This window comes from Protobothrops mucrosquamatus, unplaced genomic scaffold (assembly GCF_001527695.2).
Source record: "Protobothrops mucrosquamatus isolate PMUCROS unplaced genomic scaffold, P.Mucros_1.0 scaffold1, whole genome shotgun sequence".
NCBI classification, from domain to species: domain Eukaryota; kingdom Metazoa; phylum Chordata; class Lepidosauria; order Squamata; family Viperidae; genus Protobothrops; species Protobothrops mucrosquamatus.
The window spans coordinates 1,943,427-1,958,056 of NW_015386388.1; the positions used below are offsets into that span (position 1 = coordinate 1,943,427).

Here is a 14,630-nt window from a genome sequence, read left to right on the forward strand (position 1 = left end):
AGAGAAAGAAAAGAAAGGGAGAGGAAAGAGGGAGGGGGGAGAGGGGAAAGAAAGAGGAAAGGAAAAAAGGAAAGAAAGAAAGAGGGAGAAAGAAAAGAAAGAGATGAAAGAAAGGGGGAGAGAGAGGGGGAGAGGAAAGAAAGAGAAAGAAGGAGAAAGAAAAGAAAGGGAAAAAGGAAAGAGAAAGGAAAGAAAGCGAGAAAGAGGGAGAAAGAGAAAAGGGGGAGGGAGAAGGGGAGAGAAGAAAGAAAGAAGGAGAAAGAGGAAAGAAACGGAGAAAGGAAAGAAAGGGAGAAAGAGGAAAGAGAAAGAGGAGAGAAAGGGAGAAAGAGAAAGGGAGAGGAAAGGGAGAGGGGGAGAGAGGAAAGAAAAAGGAAAGAGGAAAGAGAGAAAGGAAAGGGGGAAAGAGTAAAGAGAAAGAGGAAGGGAGAAAGGAAGAAAGAGGAAAGAGAAAGGGAGGGAGAGGAAAGAAAGGGAGAGAGGAAAGAGGGAGGGGGAGAGGGAGGGAGGGACAGAGAGAGAGACCCTTTTGACATCTAAAATGAAGATAACACTGCAAATATCCTTATATATATATATATATATAATAAAGGTAAAAAGGATATATGCAGTGTTATCTTCATTTTAGATATCCAAAGGGTTTTGCGGCTCCCTGTGTTTTGTTTTCGGTGGGAAATGGGTCCAAGTGGCTCTTTGAGTATTTTGGGTTGCCTACCCCTGCTCTAGGGCCTGATGTCTCCTGCTCACTTCCTTCCCAACAGCTGTAGAGGACTTTTTGCCGGAGATAGTTTTGGCTTTGAGCTTCCCGGCAGCCTCCTATTTGGATGACTTGGACCTTATGTGCCTGGGAGGACTGCTGGAGAAACTTTGAGAAGTCTGAGATTCAATGTTGTCTGCCATAGCAGATAAGAAATATCTCAGTGGTGAGCTGAGAGGGAACTCAACAGTAAGAGGCCAAGTACTGGATAGTGGTTGTGGCTGCAACAGCCGGCATGCTCACAATCCTGATAGTGGTTGTGAATCAACTTAATGGAAATAGCCAGTATACTTAAGCTTAATAGTGGCTGCAAGGCCAACTGAATGGTACAGCCAGCACACTGCACTGCACTGCTCTTGATGGCAGCAAAACCAACGTTCCTGGGACAGGTAGACTGGCAACCGACTGTGTCTATGATGGCACCTAGGTGTAGGAGTCTGGTCGAGGGAACCATCTGGCTCTTTTGAAAATTTACCGTGGTCCTGGAGGACCCTGATCACCAACATTAGGTCCGACTGGGCGGCCGGGAGGGATGATGACGGAATGAGAATGTCGTCCAGGTAGCATTGAATGCGTATCGGCAGCAGTCTCAGGTGTGTGGCGAGCACCGCCAGGATCTTGGTAAACATCCTCAGAACTGACGACAGGCCAAACGGCAGGGCCCTTTATTGGTAGTGATGGCCCATATAGCAGAACCTGAGGAACCGCCGGTGGTCGGGGAGGATGGGGATGTGGAGATATGCTTCCGTGAGGTCTATGGATATCAGGAAGTCTCTGTTTCTTACGCTTCCCAAGATGGACTGGAGCGTTTGCATCTTGAATTTCCGGTATGCAATATGGGAATTCAGACCTTTGAGGTCTAGAATCGCCCTCCATCCTCCCGAGGCCTTGGGAACCACAAAGAGGATGGAATAGAATCTTCCGCCCCTTTGACCAGCCGACATCGGTTCTATGGCTCTTATGTCTAAAAGATGACGAATGGCCTCTTGCATGAGGCCCTTTTTTACAGGTTTCTTTGATTGGGGGCAAGAAATGAAGCACCCTGGTGGGCTGGACACGAATTCTAGGGACAGGCCATATTGGATGGTTTGGAGGACCCAGGAGTCTGTGGTGGTGGCCTCCCACTGGTGGGCGAAAAGAGACAGTCTGCCACCTATGGGAGGGGCAGCCCGAGAGTCACTTGGACCTTTTGAAAGGGCGACCCCCCCGAAAGGGCCGCTTACCCTGGTACTGCTGCCTGGGTCTGGAACCCGATCTGTCAGACGGGTGATCCTGTCTGGCCGTTAAGAGGTGGTAGGGCTGCATGGAGCCTGAGCCTGTTCCTGACCAAAAGGACTGCCTGCGGGCGTATGGGTTGGCACGCCTGTCAGCATGCCTGCTGAGGCAGGTCAACACCTTCCGCTTGTCCTTATTCTTGGTCAAATAAGGTGCTAGGGCCTCTCCAAACAGCTGTCCCCCCTGATAAGGGGCGGCAGCCAGACGTCACTTGGATTTGGCATCAGCTTGCCAATGCTTGAGCCATAGCAGGCGCCGTGCTGTAACATTGGAGGCCATGGTCCTGGAGGAAAATCTGGCCGCATGCAGTGTTGCATTGGAGACATATTCCGATGCTGCAACTAGTTTGCTCAGGTCTTGGTGTGTGCGTACCCCTCCTCCGGAGGAAGCCTAGCCTGTAGTTGACGGAGCCAAAGGAGAGAGGACCTAGCAAAAAAAAGATGCGCAAGAGAGGGGCCAAGGGTTCATCCACTGTTGGCACCTCAAGTGTGTCAGCCAAGTCTGGTGCTGCAGTGAACAGTTTCCTGTCCGTTCCCCCCAGGAGGGAAAGTGGCAGGTGAGACCCATTGCTTCCAAACCGCGTTCAGGAAAAGATGGACAAGGGACATGGTGTTGAGTCACGACGGGCTCAGAAAACACCGGGTTCTGATCCGAATTGGACTGAGGGTCCAACTGAGGGATCCGATCAGGGCCTATGTTGGCAGTTGTGCTGGCCTTGCCAATCAGTGGCAAGAAAAGGGCCGGGTTGAAGAGACCTCCAAATGGCGGAGGGTCTGGGGGGAGTCCTCCTCCTCTGACCATGGTATATCTGGTTGGTCGTAGTCCGGAGGAGATGAGGCCCTACTATAAGAGGATCGGGATGGTGAGGGAGGCCCCTGGTACTCAGGTGCTCCTGACTGGAGAGGGTAGGATGGGGAAAAGGATACCACTGACTCGGTCCTGGCATGTGGTATGACCTGTCTGCAAGAGCCCGGTCAACCGCCTGAGAAATCAAGGCTTGAAGGCCATCATCAGAAGGAGTAGTTTCGGGCTCAGCTACCCTGAGTCCGGCAGCCGTGCATGTGGAAGTGGGCCTGAATGTGGGACGCGCGGCGCCAATGATAGCTGGTGGATGGTGTGACCTTGATCCACCCCAGGAGAAGGGGATGTGTGGAAACCCCCAACAGTGACCAGACCCCTTGAGCAGAGGTCGAAGACCCCAGCGGGAGATCAAAGAACGAGGCCTCTGTTCCGCGTCTGCCTGGGCCTGCCTCTGCGCTTTGGAAAATTCCTTCTCCAAAGCCTGGTGCCTCCTGCTGCCCTGCTTCTCCGCCAATTTAGAAGGCTTCCTTCCGGAGATGGTCTTAGCCTTGATCCTGCCTGCCGCCTCCTGGTTGGAAGACCTGTGCCGTTTTCAGCCAGTGGATGGAGGGGTGGTGTCCTCCATCCTGAGTGAGTTATCTCAGGAGTGCTGAGAGGGAACTTCGGCAGTGGATCAATTGGCGGATTAGACTAGTGCAGTTGGAGCAGGGGAATGCTAAGGTAATATGTTGGTTCACCCTGCTCCCCTGGCCACCTGACCAGTAATTGTCCCTGGGGGTCCGGTCATGTCTACGGCCGCGGCAAACTCACGTGAGTGATGACAGCCTGCCTGCTCGTAGAGGGCGTAGTGATGACAAGGCCAGCAAGTTGATGAGTGTCAGCACGTTTGCACGGCGGGTGGACTTTGCGGAGGCGGCAAATCACTCGCGTGATGACTGCTAGCACATGCGCAGCCCGCTGAATGGTGGCCAAGAGGGAGATGAGGCACCAGGTTGAAGCCTGTATGGTCCCTATCGATGATGCAGCATTTACAACACGCACAGTCTTATTGAATGAGAGAGACTTCCCTGATAGTAATGCCCAAAGTGATGCAGAATACCTGGGGAGAGATAGGTTATACAGGCCTATAGATATCCATATGTATTGTTGTACAGGCCGTCCAAAATGGTGGCCGCAGCCTTTTCCAGCTCCCCTGTGATGAAATTGCAGGGAGAGCAAGACAGAAGGTGACCTGGTGTTACAGAGGCAATCACCCTTCGATTGCCAGGAAAAGGATGGAGCTGAGGACATCCAAAGGAGACCCCCCTCTCCCGTTGGCCTCCCTGCAAACGGCGACGACAGCAGCCACGCGGCCTTAAAATGGCAGCCGCGCCAATTGAGGGTGACTGCCACTAGGGAAATCTGCAGGCTGAATCACGGACAAATCCAGGCTGCATGCCCACGAACGAGCCAATTCGGCCCCGGCAGATTGCCATGCGGCTGCCAAAATGGTGGCTGCAATGGTCCGGTCGCAAGAGAAGGCACCCGAGGCCTAAGTAAGAAGGAGGCAAGGAATCTGAGCCGCATGCCGATGAATGAGTCAATCCGGCCGCTACACAGCTGCCAAAATGGCGGCCACAACGATCCGGCAGCAAAAGGAGGCAGGGAAGTAGAAAGGGGGGGTGCCATTTACAGCGCTGATCCCAGCGCTGCCTGTGTGAGAAGAAGCAGAATGGAGGCCTCCGTTCTGGCTGAGAATTGGGGAAAGGAGCCCAAGCCTTCAACAGTCAGACTGAGGTAGTGCTGATCCCAACGCTACCTAGGAGACTGTGGAACAATGGAAAATTCATCAATGAAGCTCTAATCTACCTGCCTACTCTGGGAGCCAAATTTGCCACGTCTGTCTGGGCTGAAGATCAAGTCAAGACTGGGTGTGTCCTAGTCCAGGACGGGCGTGGCAAGTTTGACTGACTTGATCTAATGGGCAGGAAAACAGAGCAAACCCATTGGTGGATTCTCCATCTCCTGTGCTGGAGAAGAGAAGGCTGAGGCTGGAGCTGAAAGCTACCAAGGCAACAGATCGCTCGGCAGTAATTCACTCTAAAAACGAGTACTTGAGACCAGGAAGAAAGAAACGGCAATCTGCTCGAACCCTCCTTAAACGATCCAGAAACATTGGAACGAGCCTAGAAGTCACCCCTTGCGGTGCCCAAAACGGGGGCCGCAAGAACCCGGTCCTATTAATTAATCGAGGCTTGAGGGTTCAGCTAAAGCCTGCGAGCCCTGTGAAGTCAGCCGGTTCACGCTACACTGAAAGCAGCACAAGGAAGGGAATGGGGGAAGAAGAAACAAGCCAAAACAACAAAAATGAAAGGTACAACCTGATCCTGATTCTGCTCTAGGACTAAGAGCAAGCTTTACCACGTCTCTCTTGGCGAAGACTAAATCGTGACTGGGGATCCTAGTCGAAGGAGAGAGGCGTGGCAAAGGTTGATTGACTTAGTCTCTAGGACAGGAAAACAAGATCAACCCATCTGTGGATTCTCCATCGATCATGCTGGAGAACTAGCACTATCAGATAAGTTTATTGATAGAGCAACAGATTCATCTGAGACAACCCACAGTGCTCAGATTATGCAGAGACAGGTCTTAAGACAACACACAAGGTGCACAAATCACAGTTTTTATTTATTGCTTGAGAAAATTTTAGTTCTGATCTGTCTACAGATGTAAATTCTATTTTTTAACTACCACCACAGTTATGGAGAACCATCTTTTTCACCATTTCATTACAGTCTTCCCAGTTTAGAAGCTAGGGTTCCTCTTGGCAGCTATTGAATACAAGTAGTCCTAGAATTATGACCATTCATTCAGTGACCATTCAAAGTTACAGCAGTGTTGAATTAGAAGGCTTACTACAGTTTTTCGGAGTTCCAGCCATTGTAGTATCCCTGCAGTCACATGATTGCAATCCGGGAGTTTAGTACCAAGCTCACAATTCCAGCATCACAGCAAGGCATGGTCATATTATCATGAACTCCAATGTTCCCTGCCAGATTTCCAAAAGCAAAAATCAATGGGGAAACTGGCAGGAAGTTGTAAGTCACAATCATGAGATCCTTGCTTAATGATCCAAATGGTTCTTATTTAACAACCGCAACCAGTTTGGTCTAGAAGTTAAGGTACCAGGCTAGAAACCCAGAGACTGAATTCATATTGTCTTAGGCATGAAAACCACTGGTGACTTTTTGTCAGTCACTCTGTCTCAGCCCACCCATTTCATAGGATTGTTATTGTGGAGGAAATAAGAGGACGGAATTTTAGATATGTCTGATGCTTTGAATTATTTATAACAAAGAAAGGTGAGCTATAAATAAACAAATAAACCAGGACTGCCAGAATTGCCACTGCTAAGCAATAATCACATGACACTTTATTCCAGTTCTCGTGGTTTTTATAGTCATTGAAGTTTAGCACTCTCAACTTGGCTTTGGAATTCCCATATAGCATATACTAAACTTCTGTATGTTGCAGTCCCACTGAATTTGGAGGATTTCAGGTTGAGGAAGGAAAGTAACTAATATGCAATCAACTACGGTCAAGTTCTCCTAATTTCAAAATATACAATAGAATAAACAAAGTATTTTTAGATGAATTCAATTCAATCCCTGAACAAATCTACTTCACAAATCAATAATGTAATTATGATTTAACATATTATGTGATACTAGTAATTGGAAATCAAAGATTTTGAAAAAACAGAATGTATGGTTTATTTAATAAACTATACATAGACCAGAGATTAAGAATTTGTGTAACAAAGTCTTTATAGAGAGGCCCTCTTTGAAATATTATGTACATTATCAAGAACTGTTTCAGCTAAATGTGATTCAAAGTTTATCCTAAGAGAACCACCAAAAAATAGTTTTCACTCCTTCACATCAGTTGATGTCAACTTTAGTTCCACAGCACACCTGCTTCATCAAAGATCTTCATCCAGAAAAGTGGATAAATGGAAGAGCAGGGCTACACAGCAATGGAAGAGTACACTTTTCCTGGAGAGACTTAGAACTTCTACTTGCCCACCACACATTTTCAGAATCTGGACAGTTTATTTTCTAGCCATTGGGACAAGTCATGGGAGGTTAAATGGTATATGAAGGAGTAGCTAAGACTAGAACCAAAATTAGAAAAAAAATCTATTTTCTCCTTACCATTCATTTTATACTCTTTCTGAAGGGTTAGCTTGTTTATCTGATTTGTTAATTCCTTGATTGGGGCATTGTTTGTTTCTTGATTGTTGGTGTAAGTATTAGTGTTAATCTCTACTTATCTGGGTGTTGATTGCTGATGGGGAGGTCTTTTTGCTTCCTTTTTGGATTTTTGATTGTCTCTTTTGAATGGTATGTAGATGTTATTTACCTCTATGTGCCAGTTAACGGTTGTTTTATCTAAGTACCAGGCTTTCAGGAATTCTCTGACATCTTTTGGACTTGGTTTGATCTAGGACGCTCTGTTTTCCAACTGAAACTATGGTTAAGTCTGTTTATGTCTTGTGAAATTAAAGAATTTTTATCGTGTCTTCTGATGGCTAGTTGGTATATTCATGGAAAAATATCCACTAACCTATTGTTCTATGTAGTGGCTGTTAGTCCTTACAGTGGATGTTGTACATGATTCCTAATTTTGTTTTTTTAATAGTTTATTGGTGTTTTCTGAGATTTCTAATATTCTGACACCTAATTAGATACGGAAACATATGCAAGAAAGCCATCAAGGATCCCATTGTTCAACTCTGATCAATAAGTATTCTTTCCACTATATATCTGATTAAAGTTCATCTTCTTTGATTAAAAGGTGATTTCTATTAAAAGAACAATTAATAATCTATGAATCAAAACTTAAATTTATAGTTCTCTGAAACTTTCTACCTATAGAGAAAAGGATGGCTCCAACCTTGCTAGCTTTTCATAAAATCTAAAGATCTAGGGCAGTGGTGGTGAACCTATGGCACGCATGCCAGAGGCGGCATTCGGAGCCCTCTCTATGGGCACATGCATCGTCGCCCCAGCCCCGCCTCCTCCCACGGTCCCCTCCTCACCAGCAGCCCCCCAGAGGAGAGTTGCCCCCGGGCATGGCCAACATGAAGCAGCGCAGCCAAGGACATGGTAGCCGGGCAGCAGGGACAAGACTCCGCCCTTGCGCCCAATCACGCGCAGATGATGCTGCGGGGCATAGGCGGAGGGCGTGGCCGCCATGGTGCTGCTGGGCTACCTGGGTGATCTGTGGTGGGCCGTGGAGGTGGTGGGTGGCCCAGTGGGCACGGCAGAGCAGGGACAGGGGTGGGGGGCAGTTTTTGGGCACTCGGTCTCTAAAAGGTTCGCCATCACTGATCTAGGGCCTAGGTCTGTGTGAAGGGATCCATCTCCTGGCAATGTTAATGATTGTTGTATTTTTCTCAGTTACTACTATGCATTTTAACTTTTGTAATTGTTATTGTTTGCATTTTTAACATTGTTTGCTATCCAGTTACTTCTTGAGATGGGCGACTACATAAAATGATTAAATAAATAAAACAACTATTTTTAAAATGTTAGCAATACCAAACTAATTAGGAATTATATATATGAATTGTTTATAAAACAGTTTTCAATCAAATCAGTCAGATGAAAACAAATCAATAACTGGATACTAATGCCGAGTTCTTAATGCCAATAAAAATAATCAGTATGCAAGTCTGATCCATATATTTCAGTGAAAAAAAGAGGAAAATTAAAAGGGAAATTGTATGTATGTATGTATGTATGTATGTATGTATGTATGTATGTATGTATGTATGTATATATGTATCTGTGTGTGTGTCTTTGATAACATTAAAAATGTGAATCCTGGGTATGAGCATGTTAGCAAAACCAAAAAGAAAGTCGAACACCAGGATAGAAGTATAAGCAAGGCTGTTTAATATAAACAAACCTGTTTGTTATAAAGTCACTTAGCTTTTGTCGGCCAAACTGCCGATGAGATCCAGGAGTTCACTTATGTAGCCAATTGCTTTGCGCCTTGCTTCTTGAGCGCATCACCGGCCCACTCACTTCAATCAGCCCATTCATTTCAGCCATGGTTATGTGTTTGATCTTGCCAACGCGGAGGCCATATCCCGAGAGACCACCAAGGGTGGCCGCTTGCTTAAGGAGTCCTGGCTATCTGAGAATTCGATCAATCATCACATAACCTCTTACCAGCCTACCAGATACTTAGAGGGTGGGAGGGGCAGTGAAGGAGACAACCAGTCCGCCCCTTGCAGGATCGGAGTAACGGGGCTACAGGTGAGGTGGCGACGACTCCCAGGGAAGATGGCGAACCGGCACCGCGCCCAGATTGCAATTTGGAGACTTATGTGCAAGATCGGCTCATAGTGAGGGGGGAGGGAGACAAGGAGCAGAAGCAATCGGACAGTCACCCCTTGCAGGATTGAGCAATGGGGCTACAGGTGAGGCGGCGGTGACTCCCAGAGGAGACGGCAAACCGGCAGCGCACCCGGATTGCAATTTAGGGACTGACGCCCAGGATCGGCTCAAAGCAAGGGGGGAGGAAGACAAAGAGCAGAAGCAATCGGACAGCCGCCTCTTGCAGGATCGGAGTGATGGGGCTACAGGTAAGATGGTGACTTCCAGGGAAGACGGCGAATCAGCAGCGCACCTGGATTGCAATTTGGGGACTGACGCCCAAGATCGGCTCAAAGCAAGGGGGGAGGGAGGCGAAGAGCAAAAGGGATCGGATAGCCATCCCCCGAGCACCTCTACGCGTGCCAGGGGAGCAATTGCAAGCAGGAGAACAATTTTTGAATCCTCGAACAGGTTGACAGGAGTGGGACGACGTAATACATTACGGCCGATTGAAATGAATGGGCCAGTGACACGCTCAAGAAACAGGGTGCAAAAGCAATTGGCTACATAAACGAACTCCCGGATCTCCTTTCATTTTCACTCTGACGATGTCAGCAGTTTGGTCGACGAAAGCTAAGTGACTTTATAACAAACAGTCTTGTTTATATTAAACAGCCTTGCTTATACTTCTATCCTGGTGTTCGACTTTCCTTTTGGTTTTGCTAACATACATACATACATACACATATACATACATACATACATACATATATAATTAAAATTAAATTAAATTAAATTAAAATGGGTAGCAAAGCACAAGCTCAAGAATCATATTTATTAAGACTCCTTCTGAATCCCACATGGACTCCACATGCATTCTTAGGAAATAGAAATTTTAGGTGGTTGCAGCCAAGTACTTTGTCTGGAATGTACTCATTTACAAAGGAAAAGAGAAATATCTTGAACTAAAATGGATGGCAGAAAACAACTTCATCAGTTTGCCTATTGGTAAGGGAATACCATACTCTCCAGAGCAGCAAATGCTATTAGAGCAACTACAACATGTTCCCAAATTTAAAATGGGTAAAATTTCTCTCCAAAGTTACAGTTCTGAAATGAGCAAACCTGAATACTGATATGTGTTTATTTTAAAGACATCTAACTGGAGTCAGGCAGGTACAAGTCAAAATAAGTAACACAAAATCAAAATAGTGGCTGAAAAATGAAAAGATATTTCTTGGTAAGAGACATGCTCTTTTTTTTAAGCAATCACTGTATTTTAATGCTGTGCTTAAAGCGAACTATGATCTGAAGTGAATAAATCTGGCCTTTGTTTTCAATGAATCCTGAAAACAAGCAAAAGGAGAGGCCCATTAATTGAGCAGATTAAAAATACAGGGTCACAAACAAATGAAACAAATTTAATTTTTTAGCTCAAAGAATAAAAAAGAAAGTACAGTAAAATTACAGAACAGTCTATTATTAATTTGGTTGTCAAAATGTTTACTTATTAACAGAACGAAGCACTGGTCTCCAGGTTAGACAGGAAACTGATTCTGAGGGCAGTTGAACTATTCCAACATAAATCCCTTTTTTCAAAAGTTATACATGGCTCAGAGAAAATCATATTATACCAAATACTGAAAATGACAGGGTGTGCACATATGAACGATCAAGTTGCATCTCATTTAAATACAATAAGCAGACTGCAATTCTATAGATGGCATGAACTTAATGTTAAGTTTGAAAACTAGGTTCTACATTTTCTTTGTGTTTCTGCATGGATATAATGGATTTGATGCAACCACTGCATTTGTTTAGGCCCATTCAAATTTCGACATAATCAACTGTTTATTCTTTTTCCTACCTGCCTCAGCCAAAAACTGTCTGCATTATGAAGAAGCTTATTCCCACACTAAGCTTTCTATAATAAAGATCACAGCAAAACAAATATTATTCATTCTTTACTAAGTTTATATTTCCTGAATCTAATATGATTTAATATATATCTAAACATGCCCATGTGCAGATATTTATGTCAACTAAAATTTTCAGCCTAACACTGTGTTTAAATTATATTAAGCTGACTTACAATACTGTCACATCATGTGACTATGATACTCTTTTATAACAGTGAGGATTTGTAGACCCCTATCTATGCATGTATAGAGTTTTTCCTAAAAGCCATAGCTTGTGGTTTCAGAGGATTCTTTTTGACCAGCACTGTATGATTATCTCAATATCTAAGCTGCCATATTTTGTAGCTCCAACTGGTGAATTCTGGAGCTACAGCAAATTTTTAAAAAGAAAACAAAGAATCCTACAGGGCTGATACAGCTCATTCCTAATGGAACTGTTTAAGATTTTATTTTTTTGCCATCTCTCTTAAATTACAGAAGCCGATTTAGATATTTTTTCAGTACATAAATAAATATACACACCTAAGGGCAGATTAGTTCTCAAAGTCCCTGTAACTTTCCATTAACCACTAGCCACTCCTCCAATTAAGTTGTTACAAGACAAACATAAAAGCAGAGTACAGCTTTTTCTAATCAATCTGCAGTTCTAGTACAGCTCATTCACATCCCAATGTATTATGGCACTCACTTTGGCTGATCCAGAGCTTTGATATTTACTACCCTGTGACTGAAGGGTTACAATAATGCTTCTTATCAGACATCTTTGAAGCCATTACTCTGGGATAAGTACCAGATGGCCATCTATTTACAGATTCATTACTGGGGAGTGGACCCCAAACTGAACTTATTCAATAAAGAGGAAATTTCATTCATTCATTCAATAGTCAGACTGTACCATTTGTGTTGTTTTTAGTCCTGCCTTTCAAATTTTTCTTCTTTATATATAAAATGTTATATATCAGGAGTCACAACCTGATATTTAACATGCTAAACAATGGTGTCAATTTATCATCTCAAATGTTAAATAGATAGATTATTCTGTTCCAGACAGAACAGACTGCAGTCCAGAACATAGATAGATAGATAGAGATAGAGATATATATATAGAGAGAGATATAAAATGTTATATATCAGGAATCACAACCTGATAATCTCCTGCTACCCCATCCAACCAATGTAAAACAGTATCTTCAAATTATCTTCTCATGCTAACTGGCATTACTGTAATCTGGAAATCAGAACACCTGTACATCATCATATCGTCCATTACTGTTACATATTCACAGAAGCTTAGATTTAGAGAGAAACATGAACAACTTCAGTGCAACAATTTCTGCATTGTCTTAAATCATTTATTTGTAGGTAATTCTTTTCTATTACCCATAGACCCATTATAGAATAAAAGTATGGGTTGGATTCTTTTTGTTAAAAAGCAATAAAGATATTTGGCCATTCTCAGCCACATTAATACTTAAAACAAGTTATTCTCTTCAACAAGCATAACATAATTTATGTGTGATACTACCATTCACCAATCAATAGCCTGTCAATTGCAGAAAACCTATTTTATATAAATTACATTGAACACATCTTAAAAGCAAACCGACTCTCCTCTTCTAAAACTAATTTGTGTTACTGTAGCTTGCTGGCTCCTGATTTTAACTGTACATTAAACAATACTGATATGAGACAAAACTTATCTGAAAAACAAAATATTAAAAACTGTAAAGCAATTAACACTTGATGTTACTCACAGGGGTACATGGTGCTGTTCTGTATCTGCTTTGGACAGTTCCTCTTCTTCAATATCAGACTCTCCACCTGAGCTGCTGTCTGTGGCATCAGAATCAAATGCTTGCTCACAAGAGCGCAGATTAGCCATTCCACTGGCAGTAAACCTTTCTAGTTCTTCTGAGATAGAGTCACTTTTTAGGAAGTTGCTCAGTCCTTCCGAGGTACTTGTCTCATTTGCAGCTTTTCTTAGAGCTGCTTCTGCCTTGCGGGTCAGCATTAGCTGACTCCGGTGTCTCAAGGAGTCCAAAGCAGGTAACTTGCTTAGTGTTTTCTGTAAAAATCCACCAAGCTGTTGCTGAATGTGCCGCTCTACCTGCTTGGCCTGTACCACCTGCAGCCGCTTTTGCAGCCTGCGAGCACGATTCTCAATGTCTGCCTGCCTCCGCAATAGCACCTTTGTCCTCATATCTGAATCTAGAGTGCTAAAGGAACTGTTCGGCAGAGTGATCTTCTGTTCCTCTGGCTTGCTGCTTCCAAGCTCAGAACAAACAGGCATTCCAGATAACAAAAGCAACCTGTTCTCCCCACCCCCTTCGAGTCCACACTGCTGCTCTGGGGAACTGTGGTCATGTTTATTTGTCATGCCATTATTGCTAAGTGGGGCAGCATGCTCTGCATCTGGGCTTTTATGTGGTAGAGTGCAATTGCTCAAACCAGACTTCAGGTCCTCCAAATCACAACTCCCAGATCTATTTGAATCAACTTCCTGGAGGGTCGCAGAAGAAGGTGCACTCTTACCACCATTAAGTGAAACAGAACTTTCATGGTCAGAGCTATTACTTTTAGCTAATTTTTTAGCCAAACCATTGACAGGTGTTTGTGGCAAAGGTGTCTGATTACTTGTACTCATGGTTTTTAGATTTTCCAAGGAAATCTCCAACACTGGTGGCCTTCCCAACAGATCACTAGTTTTCAAGAAAGGATGAGTCAACAGAGAATGAGATTTAAGGACTTTCTGCTTGTTGAAGACCCCTTGCAGTTTCAAAGACTCCTTCGGAGGAACAGATGTTACATCTGAACAGAGATAAGATGCTACCAATGGCTGCAGCTTTCCCAGCTCTTCTTTTGTAGAATTATTTCGGAAATCTAAACTGGAATCCTCAGCTTTCCTTTTGGTGACGTTAGTGGCAACAAGGATGTTGTTGGCGTTGCCGTTTTTCTCGGCACTGCCAGGAGACAGGGAAGAGGATGGGGGAGCCAGTTTGAACCGGATGTGGTGAGCTTCAGTTGCTGCGTCAGTGAGAGCGGGCGCCATAGTAGCCATTCAGCACAGAGAGTTGGGAAGTCCAGCCTCTCCCCTTGCAGAGGCCAGCTCTGCTGTGTTTTTCTGCCTCGCCGAAGGGCAGCCTTAAAAAAAAAGCAGATATAATTTAGAAGTGTAGAATTGGCAAACTAGAAATAACAAGTTATTTGTATATGCATTTTTATCAGATACAGAGAGCCTGTATACACCTATTCATCAGACACAATGGATAATTTCCTAGCCAAATTAGTCAGTATAATATCCAATGAGAAGGTATAAAGTGGAACATGAACATAAATGTGAGCATCCTCTGAAATGACAAAATGGTGAAATAACCAAAGGATAAGAAGCGGGAATGAAGATGAAATCGCGAAACAAGTGATAAACAACAAAGATTGGACATGTACATAAGAAAGCTTTCTCCAACAAGAGAATGTGGCTTTTCACTTTGTTGCTAGGAAATGCGAAACAACTGA

The 14,630-nt window shown here is 44.1% G+C and overlaps 1 protein-coding gene across 1 annotated transcript; it reads right to left on the reverse strand.

Moving 5' to 3' along the window:
- Positions 1-12,845: 12,845 nt before the first annotated feature.
- Positions 12,846-14,252, reverse strand: LOC107303055 (KAT8 regulatory NSL complex subunit 1-like). The gene has a single exon (XM_015832243.1). It carries the CDS (start codon positions 14,173-14,175, stop codon positions 12,868-12,870), a length of 1,308 nt encoding a protein of 435 aa, XP_015687729.1. The 5' UTR covers positions 14,176-14,252; the 3' UTR covers positions 12,846-12,867.
- Positions 14,253-14,630: the final 378 nt, after the last annotated feature.

Bases quoted from the DNA above. Each gene is read 5' to 3' on its own strand.
- LOC107303055 (XM_015832243.1), bottom strand. From the start codon at position 14,175: ATGGCTACTATGGCGCCCGCTCTCACTGACGCAGCAACTGAAGCTCAC.